Below are 21,600 nucleotides of genomic sequence, written 5' to 3' on the forward strand. Positions count from 1 at the left end.
TTGTGTGCTTGACTTCATGCCTTCATGACTTCATATTGAAGTAACATGACACGGATTTTCTGTGTTTAGGCAATAGACTTTGATGTCATACAAATGCAGGCTTTTTTGGCAAACATTTCGTTGGCGAAGTTTTCTTTTGCCAGTTACATAAACAGTCACATATTCTTCATCCGACTCAAACGCGCATCATTTGTCTTATTATTTTCCGTGTACTTACAATAGAAGAGACGTGATGTATGATAACTGAGTCTTATAACAAAATAACTCGCGAAGACCTTTGAAGAGACCGAGCGCATTTACGCAATATCATTAACTATCTAATTTTACATTTAGTTCATTTTTTGCATCTGAACGTTTTAATAGCTTTGTGTTGCGCTTTTCTGCATTACTGAACAGTAGGAATATAAGTAGAAATATAAGAAAATATAAGTTAAGCGCGTTGTGTGTATTAATTATAAGCTTTTGGGAAATTGCACCAAAACTAAACGTGCACAAAAACATAAACAAGTAATTTAAATAAGCGAAAAATCTTTTTTATGAGCTCAAAATTTTGAATATAATGTGCTATTGCAAAAAAAATTGCCCAACTCTAAAGGAGAATATTCATCTTTAAAGTTGAAGAAACAAAAAAGTAATGTACTGATAAGCATTCGTCAAATATATATATATTAGGGATGTGCCCGAAGCTAAATACGTTATTCGGAAGGGCACGGATAATGGCTTTAAAACGAATAACGAATTCATCCGAATAACAGAAAAAATATAGGCCAGACATAATCACGTGTTTACTGGAACAGCTAAATTATAAAGCCCTTAAAGCACATATAATATGTGTGTGAAGTGAATGAGTGTAATCTATAAAATTACATGAATGACATTTTCTGCGCGTCCCTTATTTGGAAACGCGAGATGTTTTGGAATTAGTTTTAAAACCCTGCTAATATCAAACTTCTTTTAATCCAACTGTAAAAAATTACCCTTTTAGTTTTTTATATTTTATTTAATTACACAAGACCAGAAAACCTTGATAAAATGCTGCACTCTGATAATAAAATATTCGTTAATAACTCCGTGTCTCCGTGACTTCGGTCACAGATGATCTTTTAACTAGTTCAAGTTAAAGCCAGCTTCATTGTCAATCTAGGTGAATATAAAATAAACAAGTAAATAGATAAAAATATGAAAATGTAACATTTTAAAAGCAAAATTTATACTGAAGATTATTATGGCATGACTTGCAATTAACATAAAAATAAAGTTAGTAAATAACAACTGAAACATTTGAATTACATCTTTATAATTACCTTATTGTTTAAAATCATTTTGCTTGTTTTGAACCAAGTCAAATCTGACTTTAAATAATAGAGCATACTGTTATTTAAAATATTAAACGAATATCTGATTATTTATTTATTTAGATAAAGATTAATGAGAGAGTTTTTTTAAACAATTCGTTCTGTTCGCGCAAACGCTGTAGGCTATGGACATATTTAATAATGAGCTTAGCAAGTTTTTTGTAATGCTTAATATGCTTTCGTAAATTCTTGCCAAAACAGATGTTTTTTAACTATTCTGTCAGTCAGGTACTTGCGTGTCTGTGCGTTGCGTTTCGGATCTGTCAGTCAGCGCGAATCTTGTTGATCTTAATAACTTTTTAACATAAATCAGTCCCGAACTTTATCTCTCTTAACTCTTTAAACATCAAGCAAGTTCTGCATTTTATTTTCAAATTCCTGCATGTTTTTAAACCGAAACCAAGATGTCAGACATGACACGCATCGATCTTAGTATTAATCATTTTACTCTCAGAAAACGTATTAGATGTTTAATTAATAGAGTATTTGAAAACATCATTTAGACAGAATGGGTAACATATGTAACACACATATGTGAAAGACACAATAAACGCTTAAAGCGCTCTCAAGTTCAACGCACATAGGCACAAGCTGTACGAGGCTTTGAAAATGAGAAGTTTGTTTTCCATGCCTATTATTAATGAGAATCAAGTTATTTGTCTTTTTGATAAAAAAAAATGTGTATTATTTTTAATAAATATTTACAGTTATTTAAGTTATAATTATAATAAAAGCAAAAATGCATTTAAAATTGTAAAACATATTTAATGCTAACTTTACTTACAAATTCAGAAAATATTTTTTACAGTGTATAAATAAAACGACATGAAGGAAGTTAATTCCAAAATGTAATTAATTGCACATTGTTTAGCTGCTAGTTTTAGCAGCTACCAGTGACACAGACTAGAGTCAAGAAATTAAAAACCACCCACCCCCAGGTCTGCCAATTCTTTGACAACCCCCAATGCTAATCGATCACCTCTCAGGGAACCGGTTTTTCAAGTTTTCACCAGCGTGTGGCGTTTCAATTCCCACCCTTGCAGTTCCTTTGTTTAAATGCAAATCTAGGCCTACTACATACCCTGTAAGTTATTTTAAATGAATGTTTATAACTTTTAAAATTAAGTGGATATCGGGTAACGTAATTTGACATATGTTGATATAACCTGGGCTCTCAAGTCCCACGCATTCGCCATCATGAGACACGCGCATTTCTGTGAGTTCACGGTCACACGCCAAACCGTGTAAGCTATTTCTCACGCTGAGAAGTAAAATAGAACTTTTCCTGCTATACAATTAATCAGGCACGTGCAGAGGGGGGGGCGGTGGGTGCCCAAGCACCTGCCCCTTGACCCCTGGATGATCAAAGTGCCCTTTTTGTCAAGGCATTTTTTTTGTAATTAAATGCCCTTTTGTGAAGGCCTGCCCAATCTAACTATTAGTAAAATTAATAAAAAATAATTTAGACGCAAATAAAATTAGTCACATGATGACGTATTGACCTTTCATTGGACAATCTCTTTAGGGACGATCACTAGCTCACAGCGTTAACAGCGCCCACACGTGCACGACACGGTGCGCAGTAGAGGGAGGATCCCCCTCGAGCTGGCATTGAACCGAAGCGATGCTTGTTATATTGTTATTATTTTACAAGAACAACGTGAGGAGAGCATGCACAGCTTTTGTTTATTGCTGTCTGTGTGTATTAACATCTCTAGAACTTTAGATGCAAACAGGGCTCTCAAGTCTCACGCATTCGGCGGGTTTCAGCCAGTTTACTCGCCACACCTTGCATTTCTCACGCTGAAAATAAAACATTCTTCCCATATAAAAACAATGGATGAAGCAAAGGCAGGGACGTTCTCTGCCGGGAGTTCATACAGGTAGCTGTCTCGAGTTTTTAGGTGTGCTCAACTTCACGCAGCAATGCAAGAACCGAAACGCACATGACATCAAAATACCGCGAGAAATATTCGGGAGATCATACGGAGGAGTTTGATTTCAAATTGCTCTCGAGCTGTCATCCACCTGTCACGCGGAGGTTGTTGGAAGAGCAAGATCCGATGAATACGGTAAAAAAACTTGTTTAATTTTTGTATCATATTGAATTTACGATTCCTGGACTCGCCTTTGATAAAAGACAATGGGAGCTGATGTTGGGTAATATAGCCATACTCGTGCTAAATTATTAACTCAGTCAAAAACTCTCCAGCTTTGCAACAAGTTTTATTTTACCTGAAAGTAAATAAAGTAGTAGAGGCTTCATGAAATGAATGAAAGGAGAGATGAATGTCATTTTTTTATTGCCCTGTCATCAAGGCATCAAAGTGTGCATAAACACAACACAAACACGATTCAAAACTAAAATATGTAGACTACTCTCTTTGTATACAAATTTCGAACAGGATTAGAATAGAATTATATTTTAAATATGACAACAAAAACACAAGCCTGTAAACGTAATAATATCTTAATGTCACAATGCAATAATATCATATAATTTTAAAACTGCATACTGTTGACAAACACAAAATGAAATGCACTGTAAGTCGTTTTGGATAAAAGTGGCTGCCAAATGCATAAATATATAGATATAAAACTCAGTCTATATATTTTTCTGTCTCACTCTATTTGCAAGGAAAATAAAGAAAAACGTTAGACTTAAAATCATCTTTCTATTCTGTATTACTTTATTATTTGTTTCAGTTGTGTGCTTGCGTATCAGCGAGCAAAGTGCCCTTTTTATTCTTTGAGCACCTGCCCCTCCAATTGTCTCTGCACGGCCCTGCAATTAATAAAGGAGGTGCTGGTATACACAGAGCATTTCTGTCGAGTTTAGCAGTACGGTTTTTAGGTGTGGTCAACTTTACGCAGCCGACAAGCAGATAACATCAGAGTACCGCGAGAAATAAGGCGGAGGAGGTTGGTTTCAATCGCTCTCGCGGTACTCTGATGTCATCCACTCATGTTTGAGTCTGTATCAGATGGAAATACAGATTTTGAGGAACAACTTATTGTTTGGAGAATGGACGTTTCTTAATGGTAAGTTTGTTTTTTCAGTATGGACCAAAACGCCAAATGCATAAAATAAAAATTTTGTAATACTGTAATGTCTTGGCATGATATGTTTTCAAAAATGTTTAAAAATAAACAAATCTACACAGAAATATATTTTTTTATATAATTAAGGCTAATCTTTAGCTAAATCATTCACATGGTTTTATACATTAGCCTATCACCAATATTTATGGTATAAATATTTAGACATGGATAAATCTACTCTGACATAACAACCATTATACCTGGTATGTATAAATTTTACTTTGATGGGATAAAAACTGTTTTTTTTGTAAAAAAATTACTTTAATCATATCTCTTTAATTTGTCCTTCTCTTTAACATAGCCAAATAGAAATTATGGTTGATTATACCTGTATTGGTCACACGGCTACAAATCTGTATGGTTGCCTAGATAAAGGGGGTGGGTCAACTTGCCCACTGGCTTATTTTGCCCCACTCTCCCCTACTTGGTATTGAGAAACGGCCATTGTTTACAGAAGCCGGAGCGCGAGCTACAAACTACAGAGCGAGTGCGCGGGTTACACGATGTAAATAACTAAACCAGTGCTCGCAGTACCGACACTTTATATTTTAGCGTACTGGGTTCCTTCACTTTCTTTTGCGTGCCACCACTTCTCATGTTGCTCGTACTCTGCTGTAAAGAGTCAAAGGGCGTTTCTATGAGGCGCTGCGCAGACAGTTCGGCACCGAAGACATCAAAGTACCGCGAGAGCAAGTCGAAATGTTACAAATGGTCCGACTTTACCTTTGCTCTCGCGGTACTCTGATGTCAAACGCCGACCAGTCAGCGCCGCACCATTTAAAGTCGAATACACAAAGCGTCAAGGTCTGGGCCCGGTTTCCCAAAAGCACTTATGAATGAACGATTACTCCAGAGCACTCGTAGATCTACGATGATTTTCAAGTGCAACTTAAGTTACGAAGCTTTTGGGAAACAGCCCGTAATTCGAAGATGATTCGTAAATGTAAAACTAAATAAAAAATATCATATGATATGCCGAATGAGCATATAAACATATGTTTTCTTGTTCGCTCCACGGGTTTAAACGCCGTTTTTTTTTAAAGAATAATGTTAAAACTTTATTGGTTGTGGTTGAGAATAATTTATATTTCAGAATAATTTATAAAGCATTTTAGCAAAATATAAATGTATCATATTTTTATTCTTTATATAAGAGAATACTCATATATTTTTACAACACGTTTAACTTTAAAACATACATATAAAGATGCTTAGTACAATAGCTTTGCTTCTAACAACACGTTTCTGTAATAAATCAGTAAATCAATCACAAAATGTTTTGACAGTGCCGAATAAAATGCTTGTCAATTCAAACAAAGCTGAAAGGTGTATAAACCGCTTGAATTAACAATATCTGAACTGTGCTCTTTTGCATACCTCTACTTTACTTTCTTTATACCACCTTTATCTCTTTAAAATATTGCTACTTTTAGAAATAATTTGTTTGCATTTTTTTGTATACTGCACACTTTATTTGCATCAACTATACCCATAAAAACATTTTCTACGTTTTTCTTTCAAAAAAGATAAACATATTTATTATTGTCTTAACTTAAACCTTTGTTTTTTTGATTTATAAATTAGATTATATATAAATAAGTTTTGAAAACTGTTGAATGCGAATGTCTGAGATAAGATATCTGGAAGGAGACGCGGCGTGTTTGTCTATATAGCCACATGTTATTAAATTTATTATTTTACTCACACATTTCACAAAGTACAAATTGTAGGTGTAAATATTCATAAACTCAACACTTCGGAGGTGTTTTCCGTCCGTAAAAGGCGCAGTTTCTCTGTTCGCTATTTTATTAGATGTAGCATACGCTTATAATATAATATACATTTTAAATTAAAATGTCTGTTCTATTTCTAATAATTTATTTTGGTTTGACCAAATAAAAAGTACATAAGTGACATTAGATTTTATTAAGTTAATTAATACACTTTTTATATAAATAAGTTTTGAAAAGTGTTGAATAGTTCTCACCAAAAAGCGTACAAATGACACGCAGTGTGATTATCGTGCAATAGATACGCCAAATTCCGATTTTGCGTGCATATGATACGCCAGTCCTTCCCATTCACTTATATGGCGAATCGTTTCGTGACGTTTTATTTATTGTTTTCTCATTTGTTTTCATTTGTGAATGAGTGTAATCTATAAAATTACATGAATGAATGACATTTTCTGCGCGTCCCTTATTTAGAACCTCGAGATGTTTTGGAATTAGTTTTAAAACGCTCCTAATATCAAGCTTCTTTTAATCCAACTGTAAAAAATTACCATTTTAGTTTTTTTGTTTTATTTAATTACACAAGACCAGAAAACCTTGATAAAATGCTGCACTCTGATAATAAAATATTCGTTAATAACTCCGTGTCTCCGTGACTTCGGTCACAGATGATCTTTTAATTACTTCAAGTTAAAGCCAGCTTCATTGTCAATCTAGGTGAATATAAAATAAACAAGTAAATAGATAAAAATATGAAAATGTAACATTTTAAAAGCAAAATGTATAGGGGAGAGCAGGGTATGTTGTCACACTTTTCACACTGTCTAACATTTACTGAGCACCATACATCAAAATGGTATAAATCTCATACCAAATGAAAGAAGGAAGTCTTGGGCACATATGTTGTATTCATAACATCTTTATATCTTATCTCATTACAGAGTTGTAGACTGTTGAATAGTGACTGTGCACTTGTGACAATTTGCCCCATCGGAGGGTAAGTTGTCACACTAGGGCGGGTAAGTTGTCACACTAGATTATCTAAAAATAAGAACACAACTACTTAATTGTGAATATTGATTTTAATTTTTAAACTCAAACCAAACTGGAAATATAAACATCCGTGCCTGGAGAATCTGGAAAAACAATTATTTCAATCCAAATAATGCACATTTCAATTAAGTGGCAAGACCACTTTACTTTGAACTTTGGTTCAAATGTTCTATGGCTTTCACATAAAACCAGATAACTGAATGGAACGCTGCAGATAACTTGCTTAACTTAACATGTTTAACCTCTGAACAAAACAGATGCCCTGTATGACTAATAGGACTCATCTCCAGAATCACAATTCTGACACACATAAATTGCCTGGCCTGAGGTGCAAGCATCATGGGCCCAATTGTTGCATTTTACACATTTTACCCAGGTCTCCTTTGGACGACTCTTTGAAAATGTCTCTACACAGACGAGGCAGAAGCACTCTTCATCATCTGATGATGACTCTTGCATGATTTTTCTTCTTTTAGCTGCCTTGTTTTTCATAGGTCCAGATTTCTGCTTCCCTTTCTTTTGAAACAGCTTTTTGCTAGATTGAGGCTTATTCTTTTCTATATCATGTTTTCTGAGCATGTTCGATGTGTTTGTTTGTACAGGGGCAAGTTGTCAGATGTGACGACTTGCCCCAAAGTCATTGAGACAACTTGCCCCATACTTACTTGTGTGCTAATGTTGTCTAAATCTCAAGTTTAGCTCATCATATCACTTTAGCTAAAGTATCAAAAGACACTTTACGGTCTCCTCTATTTTGTGCAAAATAATCATTTTAAACATTCACACCTAACAAAGTTGTATTGCATAAAATGTGAAGTGATTTTTTTTTACTTTTTAAGCAGAAAAATAAGAAAATTGTGCTAACCTCAGATTACAGTGATCTTGACCACATGTGAACAGGAAGTTCACTATAGAAGAAGAAGTCACATAAAGTGGCTATTTGATTTTTGAGATAGAGCCTCTAGTGTTGGAGTTATTAACAGTGTGACAACTTACCCGTGTGACAACTTACCCCGCTCTCCCCTACTGAAGATTATTATGACATGAATTGCAATTAACATAAAAAAGTTAGTAAATAACAGCTGAAACATTTGAATTACATCTTTATATAGAGATGCTTAGTACAATAGCTTTGCTTCATAGAAGTTGCTGTAATAAATCATTAAATCAATCACAAAACGTGTTGACAGTGGCAAATAAAATGCTTGTTAATTTAAACAAGGCAGAAAGGTGTATAAAACCGCTTTAATTAACAATATCTGAACTGTGCTCTTTTGCACACTTCTAATTTTCTCATGTCATAATTTATAATTATTCATTAGATTTAATATAAATACGTTTTGAAAAGTGTTGAATGCGAACGTGTAAGATATCTGAAAGGCGACGCAGCGTGTTTGTCTCTACAGCCACATGTTATAAAATTGATTATTTTACACACACATTTCACAAAGTACATATTGTAAGTGTAAATATTCATAAACTCAATATTTCGGAGGTGTTTTTCGTCCGCAAAAGGCACAGTTTCTCTGTTCGCTATTTTATTAGATGTAGCCTACGTCTTAATAATAACATAAAAATATCTGTTCTGAGAAGAATTCCTCTTTCCATATGTAAAGCATTTTAGCGCAGTATAAATGTATCATATTGTTATTCTTAAAATATAAGAATACTCCTATATTTTTACAACATTTTTAACTTTAAAACATGTCTTTTTTATACCACATTAATCTCTTTAAAATATTGATACTTTTTGAAAAACTGACAATTATAAATATTATGAACAAACAATGAAACGGTGTCAAAATTCGACAACACAAATAATTAAGATATTCATTGTAAATAGAGTCGCGTTTATTAGGCTCACACTAAATTATCTTTTGCACTTACTATAAATGCGCATTGCACGTACAGTCATCTTAATATTTGTATGCGCTGTTATGCTGGCAAGAAGGGGTTGACATATCACTTTGCTGTTTTCAATGTAAAATATTCAGCAATGCCCTTATTAACTTCTGGAAACAACGGCAATGACAATGTTTTTATGCGCCACCTGGTGGATATTCTTTGAAGCGAAACACATTAAGGGAAAGGGAAAAGCAGCCCCCCCGAAAGCACTTGCAGAATGCTGCGGGACTCTGCGAGACGAATTGGCGAATGCCGCGGGAGAAAACGCGCGTTTTTAAAGGCCACATCTGTAGGTTTTATTGTTTCATCACAAATTTAACATCAGTGTACACTGTAAAAAGTCATTCTGCAGGCTTGTAGATTTGATGAAATTGAATATGTAAACTTTTTTAAATAAAATTAATTTCATGTAGTTTGGTAATTTTTGTGTGTTAAAATTCTTTAAAAATGACTGGAATAAAAACAACTTATTCTTTTTGTAAAGGATTTAGCTATTCTTATTGTGTATCTGCGAATGAAGCGAATACTGAATAAATCCAACCTAATACAAATCAGCTGTTTAAAACTATTTCAGGTTGATACAGGTAGTGAGTGCTGAGCAGACGGATTTAGGAAATATTTCTGTTATTGTGCCAAAATTCAAAGTTTTGAAAGCATTTCAGTCGAGAATGTATGCTTTTTAAACAAAAATCTGCAGTAGGTTCATAAAGATATCGCCTATTCAAACATTTCTGTAGAGTTTTTGGCGATGGGAGCTCCAGATAATCAGCGGGTGCTCCGTGCTTATATATACCGGACAACGGCGCCTCACCTCGGCCAGTCTTGCTGAAAATCACCGCTGGCTGTGACGTCAATGTAGTGTTTAAACTGTGGATAAAATTCATTTCGGGTAAATTTAACAGGCAATCTTTGGTCTTATAAGTCTATAAGCAGGGTTTCTTTGTATAATTTGTTTGTAATTTGTAAATATTAATAACAATAAGGATTAATATGAACTGGGTTTGGACGTAACTTCAGCTTTAGGACCTAGGAGGTCGCATATCTAGGATGCATTCGTCATTAAGACTGTCTTATTTCAGAATATTAACAAGTTGACTTTTATTCTTAGTTAATCGTAAATTGTTGTAATATGCGTATGACTTGCGAATGTAATACTTAGTTAACTTAAACAAACCAGGCTTAATGGCGTATGCAGTCTGCATATGACCTCCGCAGTCTGCTAGGGGTGGAACAATACATGTATTCGTTTCGAACCGAATCGGTACGGGGGTCACGGTTCGGTGCATGAATTTAAACGGAGAATACACGGTATGAAAATAAAAAAACTTGCGTGCAAAATAATTAATGTAATGCGGAACTACTGTTAGATAGGCGGGTTCTTTATGGACAGCTAATCTGTTGCCCCGCTTTAGCTCTGAAGCTCTGATTGGCGCCGATACATCCAAGCTCCGCCTATGTATGCGCTCTATCAGAGCCCGTCTACATTCTCTGGCACTCTGCATTTTTTGTCACGTCGACGCCGGTCCAGTCAGTTAGTGAGCAGCGATAGCGAGGATGCAAGTGGTGTTCCACAAGAGTTAAACTCCGCTAGCCTCTTTAAGATCGCAAGTTTGGCAAAACTTCAGTTTTCCATTCAGTTACAATAGTACAGGCGAGAGAGTGGTGGAAAAGACGAGGACAGTGCGTCGACGTTGTTCAGCAGTTGTTAGGTATGTGAGTGGAAATACATCTAATCAGGGCTTTCAAGTCTCACGCATTTCAGTGAGTTCAAACGCCACACTTTGTATTTCTCACGCTGAGAAGTAGGAGATAAATTGTCCTGCTATATACAACAGGCATACGCAGGGCAGTTCTGTCGAGTTCAGCTGCTTTCAGTTTTTTAAGCGTGCTCAACTTTACGCAGCGCCATCAGCGTCAGAGTACCGCGAGAAATCTTGCGGAGGAGGCTGATTTCAAATCGCTCTCGCGTTACTCTGACGTCATCCACTTTTCGTTTCTTGCAGTGCCTCGTGAAGTCGTACACACCTATTAATTCATCCTACAAGCCTATTTTTTTGTCCTTTAGTACATTGATATGAAATAAAAATGTATTTAGGTAACACTTGTAATACATTTGAACCCATATTTGTATGAAAGATGAGTACAAGATTACTTAAAGTGGAATACATTTTTGAAATACGAGATAGTATGTTAAATGCATTTCAGTTCATATTCATGACATCTCAAAATAACACTGATAAGGACACCTATGTTTTTAAGATTAGCTTAAGTACTAAAAAAAATGCCTTCTTCATTTTTGTTTTGCTGTTCCCTCCATTGTACCGAAAGTGAATCGAACCGTGGCGCCTGAACCGAGGTACGAACCGAACCGGGACTTCTGTGTACCGTTCCACCCCTACAGTCTGCAGTTGTGCACCCTTCGGATTCAGAAACGGCCTGCGATTGGTGGTCCAGCTGTAACTCATTTTGAGTGACAGAAAAACTGACCAATCATACTGGTCCTCTGAATGGGTGGGTTCTCTTATCACTAACTTTCATAGATATGTATGTATCTATTATGACAAATTCTGCTCGCTCGCTCGCTCGGTTCGTGTTTTAAAGATAAATGTGACTTTACTGCGGTCTTTTTCTGTTTATTTCGTTTTGTGTTAATTATATCCACAAAGTATTCGAATAAATTGGTAATGTAAAACTATTCTCCGCTGTAAATTAATTGTGTGCTCAATTGTGACGCCCTGTGTTAAATTTTCCCACGGAAACATGAACCATTGCTGACTGAATTGTTTGACAAAGGCCTCTTACTGGAGTTTTCTGTTGCCCACCGAAACAAATCATTACTGAGGGGAAATATAACATTATTCATTTAATTCCACAAAAGGTGAGGAAGATATTAAATGTATAAGTTATCTTTTTAAAATGTTTAAGCTTTCTACATAATGTAAATTGAACATTTATTATTATTATTATTAATTTCGCAACCTATTATCTAAATTGTGTGTTCATGAAGGCCTGTACTGCAGTTTCCTGCAGACAACGTGAAACATTGCTGAGGGAGAACTTTATTCACAACAAAAGGTGAGGAATATTATTAAATAAATATATTGTACATATTATATTGTGTAAGTTATATAGTGTATGTGTTTGTATATACACATGTGAGTAACTTGGTTAACAAATAAATATGTGACTGTATCCTATCGTGTTATTTGTAATTCCAATGAGAATTTATTATCAGTTTTCGATATTACTGCACATTTCAAACATTCATAATTAGTCACAAACTCAGATGAACTCCATTGCACATATCTTCCAGTTTTCTTTAAAACATTTTAAAACAAGTTTAATGTGTGGATTATTTCAATATTCAAGCTGTAAAAATGTATAAAGTTGTTAAGATATAATTGCTGTTTAATGTTGCAGGATAATGATGAAGAGGCAGGACTTGAGCAGCTTGTGATGGCTGTAATTGTAAAGAATGGATCTTCTAGGAGTGGCAGCCCAAGGGATGCTGGAATTGTTATCAAGGCCTTAAAGGTGTTCCCAGGGCATGCTTTATCCTCCTTGGATTGGATTGGATCTATGCATTGAATCTCCAGTATCCCAGGCATCTTTTCAGGTGTTTCAGAAACTTTTCTTGGAGCTGGATTCTTCAAATATAAACTGATTACAGTACAGAAAGTCTAAACTGCTGTCTGATTTTCTGGGTGTGAATCAATGTAACAGAACACAAACATGGAACCTTTCGTCTGGAAATGTGGACGGTTTTCTTTAAAGACTGTAAAATACTTTTTGAAGTTTACACTGTTACAAATACACCATTAAAATGAGATGCTTTCCTGCTCTTTTGACTGCAATAAAATAAGAATTGATTAATCTTTGTCTGTCTTTCTAAAATCAGATATAATACTCATTATTACTAATAAAAATATTAATGGATACATTTTAAATCATGATGTTAAATTAAAATAGTATAATTGAATAGTATTTATTGTATAGTGCTAGGTCTTTGTCTTGTATACCCAATATTTTGTTTAAATTTAAATTAATTTCTAATTGCATATTGCAGTTAACCTTTTTTAATGGGTTACTATTAAGGAGTTTATGGAGTGATTCTAACTCAATTTTTATTTGTTGAATTTAATTAATGATATTGCTTCACTGTAAAAATTTATATTTTAAAAAATTGTGGAAACTGAAAGTTAAGTATTGACTCAACATATTGCTTTAAAAAAAATTCTCCCCAAACAAAAATATGCATTGTGGTAATTAAAACATAAAGAATTTGCTTAAAACAAAAATGTATATTCACAGAACATATTAAACTCTGCTCAGCCAATGTATCATGTCAAATGAAAAATCTGAGTTGACTGAACATAGTTCAGCCAGAAAAGCGTATGGGAATGCACCTGAATTTAATTGGCTTCAGTGCAAGGACACCGCCCAAAACGGACGAGATGTTTAAATAATCAGTGCGTTGACTGTACTGTAAGTAATCGAATATAAAATTAACACGAAGTAGCTTAACATTAGTACCTATAGGTTTGCTTGAACAATTCATCTCTTAGAAAATTAACCATAGCTTTACTATTGTTTGTGTTGGATAAGCATATAACCACACATTTACCATAGTCTCACTAAAGGATATTTTAAGTGAAACTATAGTAATGAATAATTTCCAATACCAAAATAACTGTACTTATATATTAAAACTGTTTTATTTTCATAAATTTGAACAACAATATAGCTAATAGCAGACGTTTTTCTATGTTCAGAAGTTTAAACTTTGAGGATATTCTATATTGATCTGGTTTTATTTATTACATTGGCTTCATTTGGTACATGTACACAGTGAGACTTTTTTACTTCTTACAGAGTACCAAGGCTTTGGTGATTTACACACGTGACATGAAAATGGGAATTCGTGAAACACTGAGCTGATGTCAAGATTCATTTCCAGTGAGCCGGTTGTGCTGGAAAATTTGTGAGACTTTATGCCTTCAATTTGTAGAATGTTTTAGGTGTTTAATGTTTAAACTGTTATGAGGCATTGTTTAAATGTTTAAGTGTTTAAAGTAATTTCATAAGCTCTTACTTCGTGTGAGAATGTTAAATTCAAGTGAAATTGTGATTAACATTGGGTGAGGAACTCTCCCCTCTTTTATATTGGTGTTTTTGGAGATATTTGTAAAATATATTTTCTAAACTTTTTATTAAAAATAATTATTTTCTAATGTCTACTATGCAATTGTATGCAGACCATTTCTGTATGTTTACAATTTTAAGGTATTACAAATAAATAAAAAATGAATAAAATGTTACAAAATAGTTTATGTGTTTCTTTTTCTATTAGGACAACGGGAAATAAACAATTCAGCATGGTTCCTTACCAATATAATTTTACCAATATACATTTTCAGATTTTGAGCGAATGTTTAAAGATCGTTGCCACAATTGATAAAATTCCATTCACAGAAAATCTATTGGCCCAAGTTAAAAATGTCAATGTTACCAGTCACGAGAAAATTTTGAGTTAGGGAGGCAAATTTTTTTTACAGTGTTGTAATCTGTTGCCACACTTTTATTGAGTAGATATGGCATAGTATTTTTTATTGTATAGTGCTAGATCTTTGTCTAGTATACCCAATATTTTTGTTTAAATTTTAATAAATTTTTTAATTGCAAATTGCAGTTTGTCTTTTTGATTATGAAGAGTTTGGTTCCAAAACGCAATAAATCCGTTTTGACAAATTTTGGTAAAAACGTGTTTTCTATACCAAGAAAGTGACAAGATGAAAACAACTATTTTCTGTTACAAACTTTCACACAGCATCTTTAGGTTATAAAAACATAAAAAATTCAAATCCATAATTTGATTTTCAAAGATTTATTATAAAAACGGATTATTTTTTCCACAAAATGCAATAAATCCATGACAAGTTATTATTCAAAATGCTATAAATCTATTGAATCAATAGCCTATATAAATGTGCATTCATCTTTGCCATGTCATATTCATTTAGTTGACTAGTTGTACACACTAATTAAAAATATAAGCATTAATGTTATTAATCAAAACACTTACTTTGTCATATTAAGAACCCTGTCATTGCGGTTATACTTGACGTCTTCGCTTACATCTTTCACAGCGATCATCTGTAAAATGTTTTTGGTCCTGCTCGATTTTCGTTGACTTTGAGTAAAATTATGTAAAGTTTTTCATAAGATCCTCTGGGGTCAATGTGTTAGCATGAGAAGCTTGATGCTGTCGGGTGAACAAGCACCCGTCTCCCGAGTGCCTCTCAGGGAAATTATTAGATGTTGATGGCTTACGTTTCTTTCCCATCACAGGAAACCATCACAGGTTTAGCAATGCAATTAAAGTATTATTTGTTTTGTTTGTTGATCACAAAGTACAAAGTAGATGAGGAAAACTAGGACTCCATGTACTCAGCGCGTTGTTTACATTGCGTGAATGGTGCGCTGTGGGATTTATTGCGTTCTGTAAAAAAGGGGGCATTTTGGGAAAAAAGGGAGAAAAGATGACAGAATAACACGGCGGATATTGGATTTTGCGTAAAATTAAGAATTTACTTTTAACTACTGACCTGATATAATGCTGATTTTGGCAGTAACTCATTTTTTTCAAAAATGGCGTTTATCGCGTTTTGGAACCAAACTCTTCATATGTTAATATTAAGGAGTTTATAGAGTAAATCTAAATAAATTTTGATTTGTTGAATGTAATTAATGTTATTGCTTGTAATCTGTTGCCACAATTTTATTGAGTAGATGGGGCATATTATTTTTTTACAGTGTATTTTACAGTACACACAGACAGTATCCTAAAACTGTAATCACTTGCTACACCTTTTCAAGCGATTTTCTTTGCAACTCATGTCACCATGCCCTCTTATTGTTAAAGTGCACCTATTTCATTGCTAAAAACATTATTTTGTGTATTTGGTATAATACAATGTAAAGCTGCTTTGCAACAATTAACAATTGTGAAAAGCGCTATATAAATAAAATTGAACTGAATTGAATATTAGGGATGCTCCGATCGATCGCCGCCGATCGTAATCGACCGATAACGGCATTAAATGACGCGATCGGCACACGCTAAATTTGCAGATCTCATGAGCCGATCTTTCTGTTTACTTTTGTCTTCATAGCGTTCCTGATGCGGCTGCAATTAGAGACCATTTTAAACAGTGCGAGCATTTTGTAACCCGTTGCTCATGTGTGACGTGCAGATTTGGATTTCTCTCTCTGTTTTTACAGAGATATGCGTATTTTCTATGAGGACAGCGCAATTCATCTTCACATCCCCATAAACAGCGTATACAACACATATCTATCGCGGACAATTGCATCCTCATGCCGAAAGTTTATTACTTGCATTCATTTTAAAGTTTTGAAGGTTTAAACTTCCATTTTCCTCACAGCTGCTCTTATTTGCGGACACCCGCCGCACGCATACACAGCAGCCGGTCATCAGTGCACGTGAAGAGAACGATCATTCCCATGTCTTAAAGCTACAGTATCCCAATTCATTTCTCAATAAAATTACTCTCTGCTCATCAGTGAAGAACTGTTGTACTTCATACGAATGCGTGTATATTTAATTCATACAGTAAAGACTGTGAAGTGTTTTATTTGAATTACTTTTAATAGACATAAACCTTTTTAAATGCATATTACATTTCTCTTTGCAAGAAGAAATATTTGTTGTGCTTATTTATTTGATTCTCTATTAAAACAATAATATACCTAATTCATAGTTAGTTTCATTTCTACAAATGGTGCAAACTCTGCTCGATTATAGATAAAAGATTTCCATTCCACTGCCATTCTGTGATCGGCACTGATCGGCATATCATGATCTTGGTGATCGGTAATCGGCCCCAAACAGGCTGATCGGGGCATCTCTACAATGTATTGTTTTGTGTATTTTGGTGTTTGTGTGGTTCATGGTTAAAAACAAATTATTTCCACATACCATACATTTCTGTAGCTACTCTCTTCTTGAAACGCACAGATTTTGTACAAAATTCATTGAGTGCTGTGTCCTTAATTGGCCAGCTAATCTGTACATTATGATTGTTCTTGAATACATCTGACGTCAGCTGGAAATGACACTCCTTACCATGTTTGAAAGATTCTGTCACAATGCAATGTATCGTTAAATATGTTTCGTTCTGTATCGTTAAATGTGCAATTTGTAGAATCCGCCACTAGAGAGCACATGATCAAAACAATAACAATGATGTAGATTAATGACGCTCTGAAGCAGCGTGGAATTATGGGATTTGTTTTCTTTAACTCAACCGCTGATGGCCATCAATCAGACGGGACGAGAAATCATGTTGACGGATGAGGTAAAGTAATCAAGTTTTATAAATGTATAAATGACATTGCTTTCTCTCATTATGTAAGGTTTCATGTAATGTTCGAAACTAAATTGCTAGTCATAGATGTTACAGCATGTATAATTCGATAGTGTGTTAACACAGCACAGAATTAAGTGTTCAGATCAACAAACTTACAATCTACAATGATTTTTCACATAATATGTATTGACAGTACAATTCTAATTGTGAGGTTATGATGTGAAATGAAATTATGATAGCTACACTGTACAGTAACAAACTGTCTAATACTCAGGGTTCCCACACCTTAGTCAACTTCAATTTCAAGGACCTTTCAAGGACTTTCCAGGTCCAATGGCTGCTTTTGAAAACTTAGGCAGCTGGCTTGTTGCCTCGCTGCCTCATGAGGCAATGACTTTGTAGGCATGAAGCAGCTCAGAGAAACGCTTTCGGACACACTTCAGAGTTTTCGGACGCAGCCATTGCCAAAGATGGCGTTACAGGGATGCAGGAGGAGACGCAGCGCCTCGTTCCTTTCTTGGGGAACAACAGTTACATATGTAACCCGAGACGTTTTCATTTGCCAAACACAACTATGCAAAACAGCATTTTGGTGTGAATCAACATTCACATAAAGAAGATATAAGCATTTAAAGGGAACAGTTTAGCAAATGTACTTAAAAAGTCTAGAATTTTTATGATATTATCCTACACTACACAGGGAATAATATGGATTTTTATTTCAGAAAACTTCTTGCATAAAATAGATTCAAGTACTTTTAATGACTTGTATCCATGTATGTATATTTTCAAAAACTTCCCAGGGCCTTTCCCCCAGATTCACAAACTTTTAAGGATTTCAAGGACCCATGGGAACCCTAAATACTGGATTTAGTAAGTGTCTGAAAAGGACTATTTTGACATGACACCATTGAATGTTGCTTTATGTTATATTGCAGTACAATACCTCTTGATGTGCACTATATCTATTGCAAACAGAGCTCCTGTCTGTTTGAATAAATGAACACGAAAATCTCAAAACTTACCAGCAGTGCTAATCGGAAATAAGCAGGCTTGGGAGGGCTACTTTAAAAATGTATTCCGTTACAGTTACAAATTACTTCATAAAAAGTATTTAGTAACGTAATCCAAGTACCACAATATGAAAGTAATGTAACTAGTTACTTTTTGATTACTTCAAGATCAGATATTATTTTAAAAAACAACAACTTTTATTTATTAAGAATTTCACAAAATTTTATGTAAAGGACTATACAGACATCTAGTGGCTACAGTATGGTATTAAAGATTATTTTGTTTTTTTTTAACTAACATGTAGGCTTCGAAAAAAAATGTGTTTTTGTAGCAGGTAGGCACAGTTTGCACTGTACAACCATTTTGTTGCCATTTTCTTCTTTAAAAACAAAATAGCAGAGGAATTTCTAAGAAATGAAAGCATTTTTTCCCACAGGCAGCATCCTTTCTAGTTCGGACTTGCAAGTTTAGACTTGGAAGAACGAACTCCCGAGGACGCGAGTCTGGTTATATTGCAAATGGAACAACAGAGTACTTGAGGTCGTCATTCAGTCTAACCAATACCTACGCGCAGTCCTGGGCTGGCTATTCTTATTTTATTGTAATTTTAACAAAATATATAAAATATGTTGGTTGCCGAGTTGCTGTTCAAACAAAGTGCTGAAAATCCTCTGCAAAATGTATAACGTTTTAAATGGAGGTAAAGATCAGAGAACCATGCATTAGGAAAAATGATGTGTAAAACCATACTTTAGCAAATTACTTTCATTGTCTAACGAGTTTGCCTGCCCATTAGTCTTAATAATTAACAGTAAACAAACTTGACTAGCTCGAACCTTAGGTCAGGCTCAAGCCCCAAGTTCAAGTAAGAGAACAGAAGGAAAAAATGAGCAGTGAAGGAGATGATGCGCGAAGAAAATCGCTAGCTGCTGGCATATTTGAAAAACGCTGAGCTTTCATTTGAAACAATTGAAAACATGCGCTGGCGGCGGGCGTAAAAGTTTTGGTGTGCACAACCCCTAAATAAACATTTTCATATGTGTCTCTCACTCAGTTTGCAAGTGTAACTGTGATCAAACTAGCTGTGCATTAAATGGTTTTAATGCACACCTTCCAGCCAATCAGAATCGAGTATTTAAACAGACCATGGTATAACAGGCTTTTAAGGGACCTGCATTTTGTACATTTGTTTTCATGATAAAAATGTCAGGATATTTAGGTAAATAACAACTGCCAGATTTATTTATGTCATGTGATTCCAAAACAGATGAACACACTGTCGTGTCATACTTTGATTAGAGAGAAACAAATCTGAATGCTTATTTGGCGTATAGACTAGCATTTAATACCACAGTGCCCCAAAGGCTTGTCATCAAACTCCATGACACGGATCTAAAAACCTCTCACTGCAAATGGTTCTAGCTCTCCTGAGCTCACACGTAATGAGAATTGTGGGCACCAAACTATTATCTTACCATAACTCTTTCCCCGCCATTGATGAGATATTTCGTCAATCAAGAAAAAACGCTTCCCCGCCAATGACGAGTATTTCCGTCTTTCCGCAATACCGCTATTATCCACTAGGTGGAAGGCTAACCCTTCCGCAACTTTTTAAAAACGGAAGTATTGCCCTATGGCAAGCAGCTGCATGTCCGTGTCTGTTTTAAAGATCGCTCTGAATGGGATCTCTATGAAAAGTCCGTCACAAAAATTTAATTATCTCTGCTTTTTGCTCAAAATGTGGTGTTTTTGCAGAAACCTACCCATATTCAAAAGCTGATTACAAAAGAACTACTGAAGGTAGTATGAAACGTTTTTTTTTTTTTTTTGAAAGCAGAGGGTCTGTTCTTTCATTTGGTATATTGTATGTTTATATATTTGAAGAAAAACATTTTCTGGAAGACATTAAACTTTTGTGAAAATCATGAAAAATGCTAGCGCTGGCTGGCAACTTTTTTTAAAACGCTGGCGGTGAAAGAGTTAATAGATGCGGTCTATTTTTTTCCCCAAGAATCATTTCCCAGGTGAAGTAAATGGGCTGATATAGAAATTAATTACTCATAATGTGCTTTACCAGCCCTGGTTCAGCGCACCCCTGCGTCTGTCACATTGCATTGGGTTAATTAGTGGAGTTTCACAGGAGAGATGACTGTGGCAGCTCTGAACTGCTCGGCTCCTAATTAGAAAATATTTTAAAGACCAGGGGACTGACACAACTTCTCCAGTCTCTTCCACTGCCAATAATAACCCCATTCATGATTAACTCTGAATACTTAATCAACAATAAGCGCATTTGTAATTTCTTTATAGAAATTGCCCTCAGAGAACATTATATCACAACAGCAAAAAATTTAGTACATATAAGCCGATTCAACCCCACCAATGAAGGAGTCAAGTTTAGGGGGCCAGAGCTGATTTTTTCAATTTGGAAGTGTCTTTTTTGGAAACATGTGAATTCGGACAGAAGGGAACAAACAGATATATCACAAAGACTTTAAAATTTATAACAACACACTTTTCTGATGCACTTACCTCTGTGCTCCCTGAGTCGATTGCTTTATCCACATACAGCAGCGAATGTCCCTCCCCACGGCATACACCTTCTGACCAAGCTGCACAGCGCAGATGAGCGCAGCACTGGCCTGCAGTCGCAACAGAAACATAAATACCATCAGAATCTGACAAGACAATAAACATAGCCACAGTGGCAGAGCCTCAGGACCTTACCAGTGGGGTCAAATAAAGATTCAACATTAACACCATCAGGAAGGCCAATTTGGCCCAGTTCTTCCCAAAACTTTCGGTTGGGCTCCTCAGCAGTGGGGTCGGTACTACCAGGAGCCGAGGTTGAGTGTAGGCCGCTGTCTGGAGAGCTGATCCTGAGGAAATGCATGGGAAATATTAGATTTCATCATATGAACAAACCACAAAAGTATATTTCAAGCTGGCAGTTACGCTGCATCTCTAATTATAAACATTTGGCAATTTGCTTCTAGACAGCAGCATCCTAATCATGTTTCTAAAAGTGCCACAACAACATCCATTAAA

General features: G+C 35.0%; 1 protein-coding gene and 1 long non-coding RNA gene across 2 annotated transcripts in view; one reads left to right on the forward strand and one right to left on the reverse strand.

Moving 5' to 3' along the window:
* The window catches only part of kmt2ca (lysine (K)-specific methyltransferase 2Ca), a 232,967-nt gene that overhangs the window by 138,286 nt on the left and 73,081 nt on the right, over positions 1-21,600 (reverse strand). Inside the window, exons 6-7 of the mRNA XM_073864088.1 lie at positions 21,280-21,431; positions 21,085-21,194 (exon numbers count right to left, since the gene is read on the reverse strand). Coding sequence (XP_073720189.1) covers positions 21,085-21,194; positions 21,280-21,431 — 262 coding nt within the window. The remainder of the gene's footprint in view (positions 1-21,084; positions 21,195-21,279; positions 21,432-21,600) is intronic.
* On the forward strand, positions 11,150-14,473 carry LOC141362105 (uncharacterized). The gene is made up of 2 exons (XR_012368072.1): positions 11,150-12,223; positions 12,569-14,473. It is a non-coding gene; the product is annotated as an uncharacterized lncRNA (long non-coding RNA).

The sequence above is a fragment of the Misgurnus anguillicaudatus genome, chromosome 25 (assembly GCF_027580225.2).
Source record: "Misgurnus anguillicaudatus chromosome 25, ASM2758022v2, whole genome shotgun sequence".
Lineage (NCBI taxonomy): Eukaryota > Metazoa > Chordata > Actinopteri > Cypriniformes > Cobitidae > Misgurnus > Misgurnus anguillicaudatus.